The sequence below is a fragment of the Pelophylax lessonae genome, assembly GCF_965119305.1.
Source record: "Pelophylax lessonae genome assembly, chromosome: 11".
In the NCBI taxonomy this organism is placed as follows: domain Eukaryota; kingdom Metazoa; phylum Chordata; class Amphibia; order Anura; family Ranidae; genus Pelophylax; species Pelophylax lessonae.
In genome coordinates this window covers 120357748-120374370 of record NC_138778.1, presented here as the reverse complement: position 1 = coordinate 120374370, position 16623 = coordinate 120357748, and the positions used below count along the sequence as shown (strand labels likewise).

Genomic DNA, 16623 nt, shown 5'->3' with positions numbered 1-16623 from the left:
AAAACATTTTAAACCCACCGCAGGAAATTCGTATGTCCACTCTAAGAGCTGTCACCACCCGAGGTGAAAGAAGGATATTCCCAGTAGTCAGTTCCAACGATTACGCCGGAATTTATTCTAGATGCTGACTACATCTTACAGAGCAAGGTGCTCAAAGATAAGTTCTCTGATAAGGGAAACCCATCCAATATTATTGAAGAAGCTTTCACTTCACATCTGGCCAAACAGCACAATAAAAAAATATTGAACAATAATGAGACTCGATACGGTCTATCACACAGTATCACAGCAGATTCCGGTATATGGAAATATTTTTTAAATAAACATTGAAATGTCTTGCAACAGGACGCCATACTAGGTCCCCTGCTCCTCAACAAAATCATGTTCACATACCGGATTGCTCTGTAATATGGTAGGCATGTTCCAATGTTAAAAACCCAAGTGCTTAACATGTAAATTTTTTCACCATAAGAAAAAACCCTTCCAGGTGAATGGAAAAAGTTATTATATTTCCCAATTTTTATGCTGTCCAACTTAGTTAGTTTTTTATTGATTTAAATGTCCATGCGGGTTACTGTATGTTGCACGTACCATTAGAGCACTCAGAGCTAGGTTCGGCGAACACCGCCAAGCCATAGAACAAGGCTCTACCAATTACAGTGTACCCAGACACTTCAAAAAGGTCCATGAGCAATTCACCCAGGGTCTTAGAGTGTGGGTACTAGAAAGTATTCCATCGAGCTGTACCAAAGAAGAATGGTTCAATAGGCTCTGTGAACGTGAAATGTTCTGGATTTTTACCTTAAACACTCTCAGCCCCCATGGCCTCAGTGAAGAATTAGAAGTAAATACAGTAATCTAACCCCCACTGGCATCTCACTCAATCCTGATCTCATTTAAACTTTATCATTTCCCTACGGTTTGCTTATGACTGCCTCCCATACCAACAAAAGCAAATCAACTGTAAACTATCCCTATATCACCATTATGCAAAATAGCATCTCCGTCTTATTGTACATGAAGATTCCCATTGTGTGGCAACCTGACAAAAAAATCGATACACTACATGATTTTATTTTATTTTTTGCTGCACTTGACTTTTCTGCACACCATATAAACAGGCTCACTGTTTCCACTGTAGTTTATATACAGGTTTCCATTGATCCGCAACTACTCCATTTTCTATATGTTGCAATTGACTGTTCCGCACACTATCATATAGCTGTTTATTGAAGCCAATTTTTGCCATCTGATCATGGATAAAACCAGTGGTGGGATTCAAAAATTTTAGTAACCAGTTCCGACTTTCCCAGCAGAATGACCAGCGTGCCCCCTTTCAATGCACAGTGACCAGCGTTCCCCCTTTCAATGCAGAGAGACCAGCGTGCCCCCCTTTCAATGCAGAGAGACCAGCGTGCCCCCTTTCAATGCACAGTGACCAGTGTACATGCCCCCTTCAATGCACAGTGACCAGAGTGCCCCCTTTCAATGCAGAGAGACCAGCGTGCCCCCTTTCAATGCAGTGACCAGTGTACATGCCCCCTTTCAATGCACAGTGACCAGTGTACATGCCCCCTTCAATGCACAGTGACCAGAGTGCCCCCTTTCAATGCAGAGAGACCAGCGTGCCCCCTTTCAATGCAGTGACCAGTGTACATGCCCCCTTTCAATGCACAGTGACCAGTGTACATGCCCCCTTTCAATGCACAGTGACCAGAGTGCCCCCTTTCAATGCAGAGAGACCAGCGTGCCCCCTTTCAATGCAGTGACCAGTGTACATGCCCCCTTTAATGCACAGTGACCAGCGTGCCCCCTTTCAATGCAGAGAGACCAGTGTGCCCCCTTTCAATGACCAGTGACCAGCATGCCCCCTTTTAATGCACAGTGACCAGCGCTGCGTGCCCCCCTTTCAATGCACAGTGACCAGCGTGCCCCCCTTTCAATGCAGAGAGACCAGCGTGCCCCCCTTTCAATGCACAGTGACCACAGCATTGCCCCCAATTGCAGAGCGCCAGCCACAGCATTGCCCCAAATTGCAGAGTGCCAGCCACAACATTGCCCCCAATTGCAGAGCGCCAGCCACAACATTGCCCCCAATTGCAGAGTGCCAGCCAGAGTATTGCCCCCAATTGCAGAGTGCCAGCCACAACATTGCCCCCAATTGCAGAGTGCCAGCCACAACATTGCCCCCAATTCCAGAGTGCCAGCCACAGCATTGCCCCAAATTGCAGAGCGCCAGCCAGAGTATTGCCCCCAATTGCAGAGCGCCAGCCACAGCATTGCCCCAAATTGCAAAGTGCCAGCCACAGCATTGCCCCCAATTGCAGAGTGCCAGCCACAGCATTGCCCCCAATTGCAGAGTGCCAGCCACAGCATTGCCCCCAATTGCAGAGCGCCAGCCACAGCATTGCCCCCAATTGCAGAGCGCCAGCCACAACATTGCCCCCAATTGCAGAGTGCCAGCCACAGCATTGCCCCCAATTGCAGAGTGCCAGCCACAACATTGCCCCCAATTGCAGAGCGCCAGCCACAACATTGCCCCCAATTGCAGAGTGCCAGCCATAACATTGCCCCCAATTGCAGAGTGCCAGCCACAACATTGCCCCCAATTGCAGAGCGCCAGCCACAACATTGCCCCCCAATTGCAGAGTGCCAGCGACCCCCCCCCGCGAGACCCATGCACTTACCTCATGGACGGTCTCGCAGTCGGCTCCCCGCGTCTCCGAGTCCTCCCGCGGCGCCTCCTCCTCGTCCAATGGCACGGTGTTTGCCTTTCGGCCAATCAGGAAGCGGGAGGACCCGCTCCCTGATTGGCCAGGAGGAGGATCATGTGACAATAGCTAATTCTCATTCGCTATTGTCACAGAATGGGCGGGGAGGAGCGCACTGCTCCGCCCCCCGGCCGCCACGTCTGTTGCGAGCGCGGGACATTCAATTGTCCTGCGCTTCCTCAGACGCGCAGAGGGATTCAGCCGGTTCTGCGAACTTGCAGAAAGTTAGCAACCGGTTCTATGGAACCGGTGCGAACCGGCTGAATCCCACCACTGGATAAAACGAATTCACCAATATATGTATGATAAACAGCGGCGCTAGAGAAGAAAGAAATCGAATCCCATCCTAACCTGTGCATAAACGATGTAAACAAATCAATCAGAAAACAGTGAGTCCCTACGTGAGACAATGTGAAATAAAGTCCAAATAAATAAAGTCCATGTGACTCATACATGAGAAAGATTTCTTCCAATATTTGGTCCGTGATGATTAGATAAAACTCTTAAAATATCGTCACACCACACCATGTGATAAACGTTCCACTACTACCCTGTTGGGTTCAGACTAACCACATACATTTGCCACACATTCTCATGTTTGGCAAAATGAGCATTGAACCCCGCAGAGTTGCAGAAAGAAACCTCTATATACAGCCAATAGCAGTGAATCACAAGTTGCTCATGTGTAGGAGAAAAAAAAGAGCTCTGATAGTTCAATATGTATTAACACCAATAAATTTATTAAAATAGATCCTTCAAACATTACACTCACACATTTGCCAAAATAAAAAGCATGTCATAAACCAGGGGTGGGGAACCTTTTTTCTGCCAATGGCCATTTGGATTTTTGTAACATCATTCGGGGGCCGTACAAAATGTATTCATAAATGTAATAGGCATTGCTTTGCGGCAAAAAACGCTGTAAAAAATTGCGTGACTTTGAGGTCACAAAAGTGTGAAAGGGGCCTTCAGTTATCAAGGTATAGTGTGCCCCCTTTCAATGCAGACTGACCACAGCGTACCCCCTTTCAATGCAGACTGACCACAGCGTGCCCCCTTTCAATGCAGACTGACCACTGCGTGCCCCCTTTCAATGCAGACTGACCACTGCGTGCCCCCTTTCAATGCAGACTGACCACAGCATGCCCCCTTTCAATGCAGACTGACCACAGCGCGCCCCCTTTCAATGCAGACTGACCACAGTGTGCCCCCTTTCAATGCAGACTGGCCACAGCATGCCCCCTTTCAATGCAGACTGACCACAGCGCGCCCCCTTTCAATGCAGACTGACCACTGCGTGCCTCCTTTCAATGCAGACTGACCACATTGAATCATAGTGAAAAAATTATGCAGCAGGCTAGTCCATTTTGTTGATATTTCATTGCAGCAACTCAAAATGGTACTCAGTAGTTTGTATGGCCCCCACATGCTTGTATGCATGCCTGACAACGTCAGGGCATGCTCCTAATGAGATGACGGATAGTGTCCTGGGGTATTTCCTCCCAGATCTGGACCAGGGCATCACTGAGCTCCTGAACAGACTGAGGTGCAACTTGGCAGCATTGCATGGACCAAAACATGATGTCACAGAGGTGTTCTATTGGATTTAGATCAGGCGATCGTGGGGGCCATTCAATGGTATTAATTCCTTCATCCCCCAGGAACTGGCTGCATACTGTTGCCACATGAGACCGAGCATTGTCGTGCACCAGGAGGAACCCAGGACCCACTGCACCAGTGTAGGTACTGACAATGGGTCCAAGGATTTCATCCCGATACCTAATGGTAGTCAGGGTGACATTGTTTAGCCTGTAGATGTCTGTGTGTCCCTCAATAGATATGCCTCACCAGACCATCATTGACCTACCACCAAACCGGTCATGCTGAACAATTTTTCAGGCAGCATAACATTTTCCACGGCTTCTCCAGACCCTTTCACATCTGTCACATGTGCTCAGGGTGAACCTGCTCTCATCTGTGAAAAGCACAGGGCGCCAGTGGCGGACCTGTCAATTCTGGTGTTCAATGGCAAATGCCAATCGAGTCCACGGTGCCGGCTGGTGAGCATAGGGCCCACTAAAGGACGTCGGGCCCTTAGGCCATCCTCATAAAGTCTGTTTCTAATTGTTTGATCAGAGGTATTGACACCAGCGGCCTGCTAAAGGTCATTTTGTAGGGCTCCAGCAGTGCTCATCCTGTCCCCCCCCCCCCCACAAAGGAGCAGATATCGGTCCTGCTGATGGGTTAAGAATCTTCTACGGCCCTGTCCATCTCTCCTAATGTAACTGCCTGTCTCCTGGAATCTCCTCCATGCTCTTCATATAAGATAGGGCCAGGGACTATTCATAGGATTCAGATATATTGGGCAGACTAGATGGGCCAAATGGTTCTTATCTGCCGACACATTCTATGTTTCTATGTTTCTCTTGAGACTGTGCTGGGAGATGCAGCAAACCTTCTGGCAATGGCATGTATTGATGTGCCATCCTGGAGGAGTTGGACTGCCTGTGCAAACTCTATAGGGTCCAGGTATTGCCTCATGCTAGCAGTATTGACATTGACCCTAGCAAAATGCAAAACTAGTGAAAAAAGTCAACAAAAATGAGTAAGGAAAAAGAAATATCAGTGGCCTCCACCTGTAAAATCATTCCTGTTTTGGAGGTTGTCTCATTGTTGCCCATCTAGTGCACCTGTTGTTAATTTCATAAACACCAAAGCAGCTGAAACAGATTAACAGCCCCCTCTGCTACCTAACTGACCAGATCAATATCCCAGGAGTTTACTTGACTTGATGCTGTACTCTGACTTAGTAAATTAGGTAAGGCTTCACTTTGCAAAGAATACCCAATCCTATGCAAGGAAAATTAAAAAAACAAAATTTTTGCTTGCACATGATTGTATGATGGAAGTCAGCAGAGCTTCTGCTCATTTATTAAGCTCTGGAGCAACTGCTCTTGCAGAGTACAACTGCACTTTTGCAAAGTGCACAGTCTATTTGCCTTTAATAAATCAAACCCTAAGACTATATGCGGGAACGGGCCTCTTTACCTCTATTTCATACAGCTCTCTAGGTTCCTGGGCACTCCCAGGAAGTATAAATTCTTAATCTTCCCTACCTCTTCCCTACCTTAGCAACCTGATAAGGCAGAGGTAGCTGGGTAAGTAATCTGCAGCCCGGTAAAAGGCCCTTCACTGTAGAGCAGGGGTGTCAAACTCAATTTAATCGCGGGCCGCATCAGCCTTATGATTGCCCTCAAAAGGGCCGATTGTATCTGTAAGACTAGATGTCAAGAGCATCCCCTACCCTTACATAAGAAGTCAAGAGCCTCTCCACCATCACCATCCACCACCCTCCCTTATATCACAGTCCACCTCCCGTACCTTGTGCTGCTGCTGGGAAGAAGCTGGAGGCATTGCTGAAAAGCAGAAAGTATAAGGTCTAGAGGAGGATTGGAGCTCTCCTGCAGCTACAGGAGAGGTGTGAGGGCCACATAAAATGGCCTGGAGGGCCGGATTTGGCCCGCGGGCCTTGTGTTTGACACCTGTGCTGTAGAGGATCGCTTTTCAGAGGCGCTTGACAGGCAGTAAGAAGGTGATAAGTTGTCTCTTTGCAATCTTCTTTAACCCTCTAAATGGGGGAGTGAGTTGAGTTTAGGAACTTTGGCTCCAAAAAAAATGCCAAAAGCTCCTAAACTCAAGCTGTAGTGTACATGAAGCCCTAGGCAGCAGTACAGGTGGACTTCAGAGACCACCAAAGCCATTGTAGGGTAGGGAACTTCATATAGAAGTGCCATAGGTAGGAATAGTTTTACACACAAAATTATTAGTTCGGGTTGAAAGACTTCCACAATAATTGCAGGTTTCATACTCTGTAGTATGGTCTTTGCTCAAAGCACATAACCAGAACACAATACATATGATAGCAATAACACACTGGAATTGTCCTATATGGAAGAATCATCTATTGACATGGGTGCAGAGGGCCAAACACTGTCAAAATTCTGCATATTTCTGCTAGACAATGTGTAATAAATAAAGGCTAAGTTCACCTTTAAGAATATGTTACATATTTAGGGTGTCACAAATAACATGTTCCTAAGCACCCGCCTCCCACCCCCATGAAAAGCATGAAGGGTTTATTTGCCCCCACAGCCGCTGTCACATTTAAAATCATTCATCGTTCATGGCTGAACCCACACAGATGTGTCATCGATTCACAGAGATCTGTGAATGAATAAACCACAAGTTTTGTTCTTCTACCATGGCAGACGGCCTTATAGTTATCAATGGACTACAAGTGTGCTGATCAGAGCCATTGTAGTCCATTGACACTTCTTCCGGTTGTTTAAATAAAAGCCCATACAGAGGTTTTTGGCAAAGAGCTGGAGAAAGAGTTTGAAGGGGCCTTATATTGCACCTGTGATCCACTGATTGTAGGTGCAATGCTTTGCAGGCTCCTGTGGAAAAAAGCTTAATTTCACACTTTTCCCTGCAAATACAGTATAGGGGGATTTTATTTTTAATAAGGATGGGAATCAACAAAAGAAAAAAAATTATACTCACCTAGATGGCTGAAGAATGGATCCCGGCTGCAGCTGTCTCTCACCAGCTCTACAAGGAGAACTGAGCGATCAAACACCACTAATCACTCACAGTCAATTTACACCATAGAGACACAGTCCGGATGCGTTCAGGATGTGTTTCTGCATGCCGTGTTTTTGATGAATTTCCAGGTCGGTTTTTGATGTATTTTTATTGCTGTCCAGTGCATTTCTTCTCCCTCTTTTTTGCTTCACCTTAAATAGGGACATGTGCATTCCAGTGCATTTTTGGTGCTTTAGGGTCCTTCGAGTGTGTTTTTGATGTGTTTTACTGCGTCCATGAACAGTTCAGTGCAGAAAAAATGCATCATGCTCTACTTTTTTTCTGGAACTGGAACGTACAGCAACTGACTGCACTGGTGTGAACTATGGCATTGGAAACCATAAAGACCACTATCCACTCGTTTCTGAAGCAGAAAAAAAAGCACTGGACTGCATGTGGTGTGATACAGCTTTAGTTCTCCCCTTCCGCTCTGAGCAGAGAGCCCTGACTATCAGCCAGCGGCTCTCTGCTTTCCCCTCCATTGCTCACTGGGCTGTAGAGGGGGGCGGGAGGGGCTTGCTCAGGCTCTTGGCGGGTCTATCAGAGACTGAGCTAGGTACCGATCCAGATCTTTCACCAGCCTGGACCGGCTGAGTGATGTCAGCTGACAGCAAGTTTTAGCCCGCCATTGCCTGCAAACGAGTCACAGAAGTACAGAATGAACTGCACTCCTGTTATCCATAGGAAAAGTATAGCCAAATGAGCTTAGACTATACTACCCTTTAAAAGTGAAATTAGCCTCTAATGTACTCTCTGGAACTCCAAATTCTGCTCAACTACAAGGCCCAGCTAATGACAGGCAGAGCTATGTTTGTGCAGAAAGTACCAAAGGGGGGTCATTCACTTCAGAGAAGAAGACCAAACAATAACAGTATTCAGGTAAACACATTCCTGCTGCTTCAGTTAAGCTTAAACCACAGGACTCCACAATCCAGCATATAAAGGGTGCCAGCCCAGAGCGCTATTTCATCCAAAAGAAGAAAATAAATCTGGACGGGTGCACTCCATAGATCCTCTTTCAGCCATCTTTATTATCAAAATATATCCATAAAAAGAGCCAGAATATGCAGTCTGGGGAGAGGTACTAATGCCTCGTTTCCACTGAGCGGAACGGTTCGGGTCGGTACAGTTTGGAAGGGTTAGAATGGTCCGGTCTATTCAGGTGAGTGTTTCCACTGCAAGTCGGGCCACCAGGGGCCATGCGGGGTTTACACCAAATGAGGTGTTTGTTTTGCGCTTTCATTTGACGTGAGCATTGAAGTTTTCCTGTCCGCCAATCAGTGGAATCTATCGTGTGACGCCAGTAGCTCCGCCCTAACCGTACCGTACCATTTCCTATGGCCCTACATCTGAAGGAGGACCAGGAATGGTGCGGTTTGGTTCGGTTGTATGGGCCACTTTCATAATGGAAACACTCAAATTAGCGTACTGTACCGAACCGATCTGAACCGATCTGCTCAGTGGAAACGAGGCAATAGTTGACACCAAACATCTCTCACCCCTAGACTGTGTATTCTGGCTGTTTTATATATACGTATATATATATATTGATAATTAAGATAGATTAAAGAGGATCTATGGATTGCAGCCATCCAGATTTTGTTTCTTGTGTTGAATGACAGAATTCGGTTTATTTCTGTGCCCAGGAGGTGTTTGCATACAGCTAGCATCCTGTACAAATCAATGACAGGCTGACAAAGGCCACAGCTGTTCCCACATGTCAGCAGTTACATGCATAAAGGGTAGGATGACAGGAGGGAAGATCCTGGATATAAACTGTGTGCATCCAGGGCTGCTCATCTGCCCATGTATGCATGTAACTTCTTGGATGTACATACGGCCACAACATTAACAGCCTGTCATTGATCCATATGGGCTGTTGCCCGCAGCTGTGGCTTCCAGGAGCAGAAATAGACTGAATTCTATCAGTGTTCGGTCTTCTTCTCCCGTTCGTGCGAGCCCTTATTGGTACTTTCTGCACACAGCTCCGTCTGTCATAAGCCAGGCTTTGCAGTTGAGCAGAACTTGAAAATTCCAGACAACACATTAATCATCACACATTGTCATGCAGCTCACTCCTCTGAATGGAGATTGGGGCCCTGATAACACCTCTTGTCCCCCCAGCTTAGTGCCTTGAAGACAGATGCACCTGTCTCTTTGGCTAAATAGTTTTGCAAAGAAAAACGATCGGCCTGAAAGTGCAACCTCTTTCCTGACAGTCGCAGAGGAGATAAGATAATCTTGCTAAGCCTCAGGCCAGAAGCAAGGACAATGCTGGCATTACAGATTTGGAAAAGTCATCCAACAAAGACTCGATTCTCTGTCTATGTTTTTAAAGCTTAATGGAAGAATCTATCTTCAGAAATTATTTCTGTCCAAAGGGGTTAAAGACATACGCACTTTTGTGACTTCCATAACAAAGATTAACACTCCTACCTCTGGTACAATGATTTGTCTCTACCATGGGGCACACAATATATAGAAGCTGAAATAATAAGAGTTTAGCCAATGGTAGCTTGGGCTCAACTTTAGTTTATTACCTAACATTTAGTTATTTCCATTCTGACTGTAATTGCCAACATCTTCATCTATAACATGGGTGTCCAACCTTTTGGCTTCTCTGGGCCACATTGAGTGTAGAGAAATTTTCTCGGGCCGCATATAAAATATATACTATAGTTAAGGTATATAAGTAATAAAACGCTGCTGCGCCCTTCCCGCGCTGCCGCGCCCCCCCCCAGCACTAATTTAACACAACTAGTGGATGATCCCCTCCGAGGCAGCCTCTGCCTACAGTTAGTTGGAAACCTCTGTGGCCGTGCCCCCGACCCGACTTCCTTCCTCCCCAGCAAAAAAGAAAAAATTGTCATGGGGCAGTGGCCGCATTGCCTGTGCTTCGGGGCCGCAGGTTGGACATGCCTGATCTATATAAAGGAGGTCCTTATAGACACGACAGTACCACAACAAGAGCTAGATACCTCCATCAGACTCTTGTGCTTATATGCAAGTGATAGTGAGCATAACCATATTGCACTCCAGGAATGTTTATTAATCAACTTATTACTCTAAGTTTTAAGGGTCAGCTGTGTTTTAAAACAGTGGAAACTAATAAAGTTAAAAATCAAGGTTGAAGCATCACTCTTCAATTTATTGTATACATTTGTAGACAGGATATTATTTACAGTAGGTGTATATCAAATAAATCTTGTAGAAGCTTTAAAAGTAGTTGTAAAGATAAAACGCTTTTTACCTTAATGCAATCTATGCATTAAGGTAAAAAAACTTTTTAGGTACAGCTCCCCTTGCACCCCCCCCCATATACTCCATATACTATAGACCTGAGCCCGATCTTGGCCCATGTCTGCAGCAGCTATTCTCCCCATCGGCTCCTGCTACTGTCAGTCAAAACCTGTGGATAGAGAGAAGGGGGTGGGGATAAGCCAGGCTGTGTGTCTGAATAGACACAACCAGCCTGGCACGAGTGCCCCTACTGGAAAGGGCTTCTAATGGTGGGCACTCGGTATAGGGGGATGAGTCAGGAGCACTGGTGGGGGACCCAAGAAGAGGAGGATCGGGGCTGCTCTGTGCAAAACCATTACACAGCAGGCAAGTATAACATGTTTTTTATTTTAATAAAAGAAAAAAAAAAAACGGGAGCTTTAAAATCACTTTAACATGTTAGTACAATTTCAGAACCCATTTTCAGTTTTTTTTATGTCTGCATCTTTCATTATAATAATACCTGATCACCATGTTAGGATGGTCCTTGTTCAGGTACTTCCTGTTTATGGTGACAATGCAGTATCCTTGTCTCCCAGTTGGGCTTTTGCAATTGCCCTGTTAGGAGGGCTTCCAAGTAACACTTTAAGTGGCTGTATTAACAGACATTACAAAGGCACCGCCATTGTCACCATCAGGAAACCTGCCCTGGGGAATGCCATGATACCATCGCTGGAATGTATGTAGGAAGAAAAGAAGTGGCTGCCATAAATCCGCAGCACTGAGAAGCAAAAAAGGATGCAAAAAAAGTGAAAATGAGTAATTTATTTATTTACAAAATAATGGCAATAATTGACCAATGCTCAATAAGAAAGGATGAAGTTTGTGGCTAATAATTCTCTGGATCCTTTACAACAATTGGACATACAAGCAAGCCGAATCACAGCTAGAGGTCTGACCTTGCCTTTTTAGATGATGCCACAATAGTTTAATAGGTCACGTTCTGTGTTCAATGATATTTCCTGAATTCTGGTCTTTTGTTTATTCTGGACTGTAAAGCAGGAGAAAGGCTTGCTTCTCTTCTCTATAGACAATGCCTTCACTATAAGTTAAATGAATCCTAAGCAGTGAAAATATATTCTATTTTTTGACCGGCCCCGGCCAAAGTAAATAACGTGCTAACAAATTTTAGACATCAAAAACAGCTATATAATATACAGATAGATTTTAAAATTGACTTACTGCATTAAAGTTAGGGAAGAGGCTAAGCGGAGAGACTCCATTGATCCTGAATGTAAGAAGATGCTTAATGTCCAAGTGTGTCTGTATTGGTCTGTTGGCAATCCCTAGTGAAGCCAGCAATGGACCACCATGAGTAGGAGCACCTGCAATAGAAAGAGCACAGAATAAAAATATGTCCTCTAAGTACTTCAACTAAGCCGTTCTGGATCTCGACTTGTTTGGTACTGGGCTATGGAATAACAGTATTTGAATATATTGTTTTATACTGGTCTATGCTATGCAAAGGATCAGATATTGTCAAGACATCATTAGCGATACTGATTACTTTAATTACAGACTGCAGTTGCTATATCGGACATTTTTCCTACAAAAAAAACTGCCACAATGAATTCCACTAGAAACACCTCTTAACCAATGAGCATGATTTTTCTATTTCTAGTAAAACCAACATTATCTAGTTTTTCATTGCCGTCTTTCAAATGTCATATTATATGTTAACTATTCCATTAACATATATAGAAGTACCAGAGAATATGTGCACATTTATTTTCAGTTATAATATAAAAAGTATTTGATATGCTTTTGCATGACGAATAGATGTCTAAAAGCTTAAAAAAAGGTTTTTATGAATACTATTTCTAACATGCGTATGCAGACTAATTTGATAGGACAGTCGAGCAAAGCTTTAATGCAAAGTACAATAAACTACATAAATCAACCAGACATCAGCCTATTGTACTAGTAAAAGAGGAAACTGGACTTGTTTTGGGTTCCTGCACTTTCCACATCACATACTTTACACGTTCCAATGACTGATATCTAAAATAGATATTAAATCACATTTCATAATTTATTATATTTATGGATTAATACAGAATTTCAAAACCAGTCTTAGTATCAGTGGAGAAGCTACCGTATATGCATAGAGGTAAATGAAGTGGTGAATAATCATTAAAAAAAGCTTGCAATCAGGCTCATTCAGTAATTGCAAAGAACCATCATGATGTAATAAACTGAAATTATTTGCAAACTGATCTAACTGTGGTAAAAAGAAAATCTGCTTGCTACTGATTACTGAACTTTGCATCTTTCTATTGCTCCCTTTCTTGCTTTTACCTATAGGCCCTGAAGTTTTTTTTACAAGAAATTTTTAAGACAGGTGAAAAATAGCACATACAGTCAGGTCCATAAATATTGGGACATCGACACAATTCTAATCTTTTTGGCTCTATACACCACCACAATGGATTTGAAATTAAACAAACATGATGTGCTTTAACTGCAGACTTTCAGCTATAATTTGAGGGTATTTACATCCAAATCAGGTGAAAGGTGTAGGAATTACAACAGTTTGTATATGTGCCTCCCACTTTTTAAGGGACCAAAAGTAATTGGACAATTGGCTGCTCAGCTGTTCCATGGCCAGGTGTGTGTGTTATTCCCTTATTATCACATTTACAAGGAGCAGATAAAAGGTCCAGAGTTCATTTCAAGTGTGCTATTTGCATTTGGAATCTGTTGCTGTCAACTCTCAATATGAGATCCAAAGAGCTGTCACTATCAGTGAAGCAAGCCATCATTAGGCTGAAAAAGCAAAACAAACCCATCAGAGAGATAGCAAAACCATAGGTGTGGCCAAATCAACTGTTTGGAACATCCTTAAAAAAAGAACACACTGGTGAGCTCAGCAACACCAAAACACCTGGAAGACCACGGAAAACAACTGTGGTGGATGACTGAAGAATTCTTTCCCTGGTGAAGAAAACACCCTACACAACAGTTGGCCAGATCAAGAACACTCTCCAGGAGGTAGGTGTATGTGTGTCAAAGTTAACAATCAAGAGAAGACTTCACCAGAGTGAATACAGAGGGTTCACCACAAGATGTAAACCATTGGTGAGCCTCAAAAACAGGAAGGCCAGATTAGAGTTTGCCAAACAACATCTAAAAAAGCCTTCACAGTTCTGGAACAACATCCTATGGACAGATGAGACCAAGATCAACTTGTACCAGAGTGATGGGAAGAGAAGAGTATGGAGAAGGAAAGGAATTGCTCATGATCCAAAGCATACCACCTCATCAGTGAAGCATGGTGGTGGTAGTGTCATGGCGTGTGCATGTATGGCTGCCAATGGAACTGGTTCTCTTGTATTTATTGATGATGTGACTGCTGACAAAAGCAGCAAGATGAATTTTGAAGTGTTTCAGGCAATATTATCTGCTCATATTTAGCAAAATGCTTCAGAACTCATTGGACGGCGCTTCACAGTGCAGATGGACAATGACTCGAAGCATACTGCAAAAGCAGTGCAAAAGAGTTTTTTAAGGAAAAGAAGTGGAATGGTATGCAATTGCCAAGTCAATCGCCTGACCTGAATCTGATTGAGCATGCATTTCACTTCTTGCTGAAGACAAAACTGAAGGGAAAATGCCCCAAGAACAAGCAGGAACTGTAAACAGTTGCAGTAGAGGCCTGGCAGAGCATCACCAGGGATGAAACCCAGCGTCTGGTGATGTCTATGCATTCCAGACTTACGGCTGTAATTGACTGCAAAGGATTTGCAACCAAGTAATAAAAAGTGAAAGTTTGATTTATGATTGTTAATCTGTCCCATTACTTTTGGTCCCTTAAAAAGTGGGAGGCACATATACAAACTGTTGTAATTTCTACACCGTTCACCTGATTTGGATGTAAAAACCCTCAAATTAAAGCTGAAAATCTGCAGTTAAAGCACATCTTGTTTGTTTCATTTCAAAGCCATTGTGGTGGTGTATAGAGCCAAAAAGATTAGAATTGTGTCGATGTCCCAATATTTATGGACCTGACTGTACATATTGTCAACATGGAATAAAACCTATTGATTTACCGGTTTCTAAAAACAGTTACAGTTAAGGCATACCATAAATGTTCATTTTTAAAGTTGCTTGTGCTTTTAACAGAACTGTTAAGTCATCAAATGGCTGATGTCGTAACTGATCACATGTGCAAAACCATGGCAACTGCAGATCAAGCAATGGCTAGGGTGGCAGCTTCCTTTGTTGTAAGGGATAGAGGGGTTTAGTTCTGCTTTAAGTCATCCTAAAAGTTACATAAAAGGTCCAGGTGTACAACAATGGGTTCAATCATCCACTGTTTTTCAGAGACATCTTATTACTGGAGTTCAAAGCTTTCCAAAGCAAAAAGAAGAACCATGTTCCAAAATGCCAGATTTCCAGAAACACTTAAGGGAATGTTAAATAAGCTACAGCTCAGCTCAACTAAAGCCTCGTACACACGCAACGAATTTCCACCGACCGGTCGTCCGTCTTTTGTCCAGAGTGGTGTCTGTTGGTTGGAATGTGCTCTACACTGCACACGAATTTTCCCGCACGACAGAATTCTACTTCAGAAGTGAGGTCATGTGTTGGATTGCTTTCTTTGTGTTCTTTCATCTCTGAGCATGCCTAGTCTTGCTCATAAGATTTTTCCCCATCGAAATCTATACTAATGAGATGAAAATCGGCCGTGTTTTGACGGTCGACAAAAATTATATAGCCTGCACACCAGGATTTTTTCGGACGAAAAGTCGGAGTCGGTTGTCGGAAGCACCATACTAAAAAGCCGAAAATCAGCAGATTGGTCGTCAGATGAAATTTCCCGGCCGAATTTCCACTCGTGTGTACGGGGCTTAAGAATGGACAACCTTGAGTAGGAAAAACCACATCAAAAACAAGCAGGCAGTCCTACAAATATCAGGTAGCCTAACACATACAGTGATCTCTACTCTGGCATTAGAGTTAAATAAAAGGGGCTAGAGTTTCCAATTTTTAACATATTTTTCCCTCCCCGTCACCAATCTATCCTATTCTGGGTAACGCTTGGTAACAAGCATGGATGATTCAGGCTTCCAAACACTAACATACGGACCCACAGACAATCACTTGCTTCATTTCTTTTTACTGACTGCCCGTATGAGTAATATTATACTACGGCTGTCATTATTCCTCCCCTCTGACACCATTCAGCATCCGTTCTTGTCTGGATACCTCTCTTTTGTTTAAATATTTTGTGTAACATGACATAAAGATTAGATATTGAGATGTAGAGGAAATTGGTTCTTTCCCATCATAAAAATACAGGCTGCAGCAGTCTGACAGAGATAAAGTGACCTCTTTCTGGAAAAATGGTCCTATTGAAATCCTTATCAGCGTCCCCAAACTGCTTCTAACTACAGGCATAGAAACTGCAGCAGGCCTCTCAAGCGTGGCTTCGCGCAAATTAATTCAAAATCCCCCAGAGGGGAAATCTGGGAAATGTTTATAGAACGAAAGACTAAATTAAATCTATATTTATAGAAAGAGAAAAAAAAAAATCAGAGACAGCAAAATCAAACGGCAAATGAAAAAGATTAACAGCACAAGAGTCCCTTAGGGGTCTCAAGTCTTAAGGGCAGCCTTATGAAGGCTTGCAGAACTGCGGATTTTGGGCACAGTCAATCTTATGTCTTGGATTTATAGTTGAATTGGCCATAGAATGGGTGCTTGCTATCTGGATCAACCTAGAGAAGTATAGGGACTGAGCTGGAGGAAAATACAAAACACAAAGCAAAAATTATTTCCCCACACACATATATTTTAAAATGCCCTGATTAGTAAATTGTTTTCTTTAAATGACACTTATTTCTTAACAATGTTCAAGTGATAGAATGTTAGAATGATGGATCTGTAAGCCTTTGTTCCTTGAAAGGATGTCACAGGATTGTCACAT

The 16623-nt window shown here is 43.6% G+C and overlaps 1 protein-coding gene across 2 annotated transcripts in view; it reads right to left on the bottom strand.

The window, feature by feature from the left end:
- ZNF385C (zinc finger protein 385C) overlaps window positions 1-16623 on the bottom strand; it is a 330357-nt gene that overhangs the window by 95672 nt on the left and 218062 nt on the right. For both annotated transcript variants that reach the window (XM_082271505.1, XM_082271506.1), the window contains one exon: window positions 11877-12019. In XM_082271505.1, coding sequence (XP_082127631.1) covers window positions 11877-12019 — 143 coding nt within the window. The remainder of the gene's footprint in view (window positions 1-11876; window positions 12020-16623) is intronic.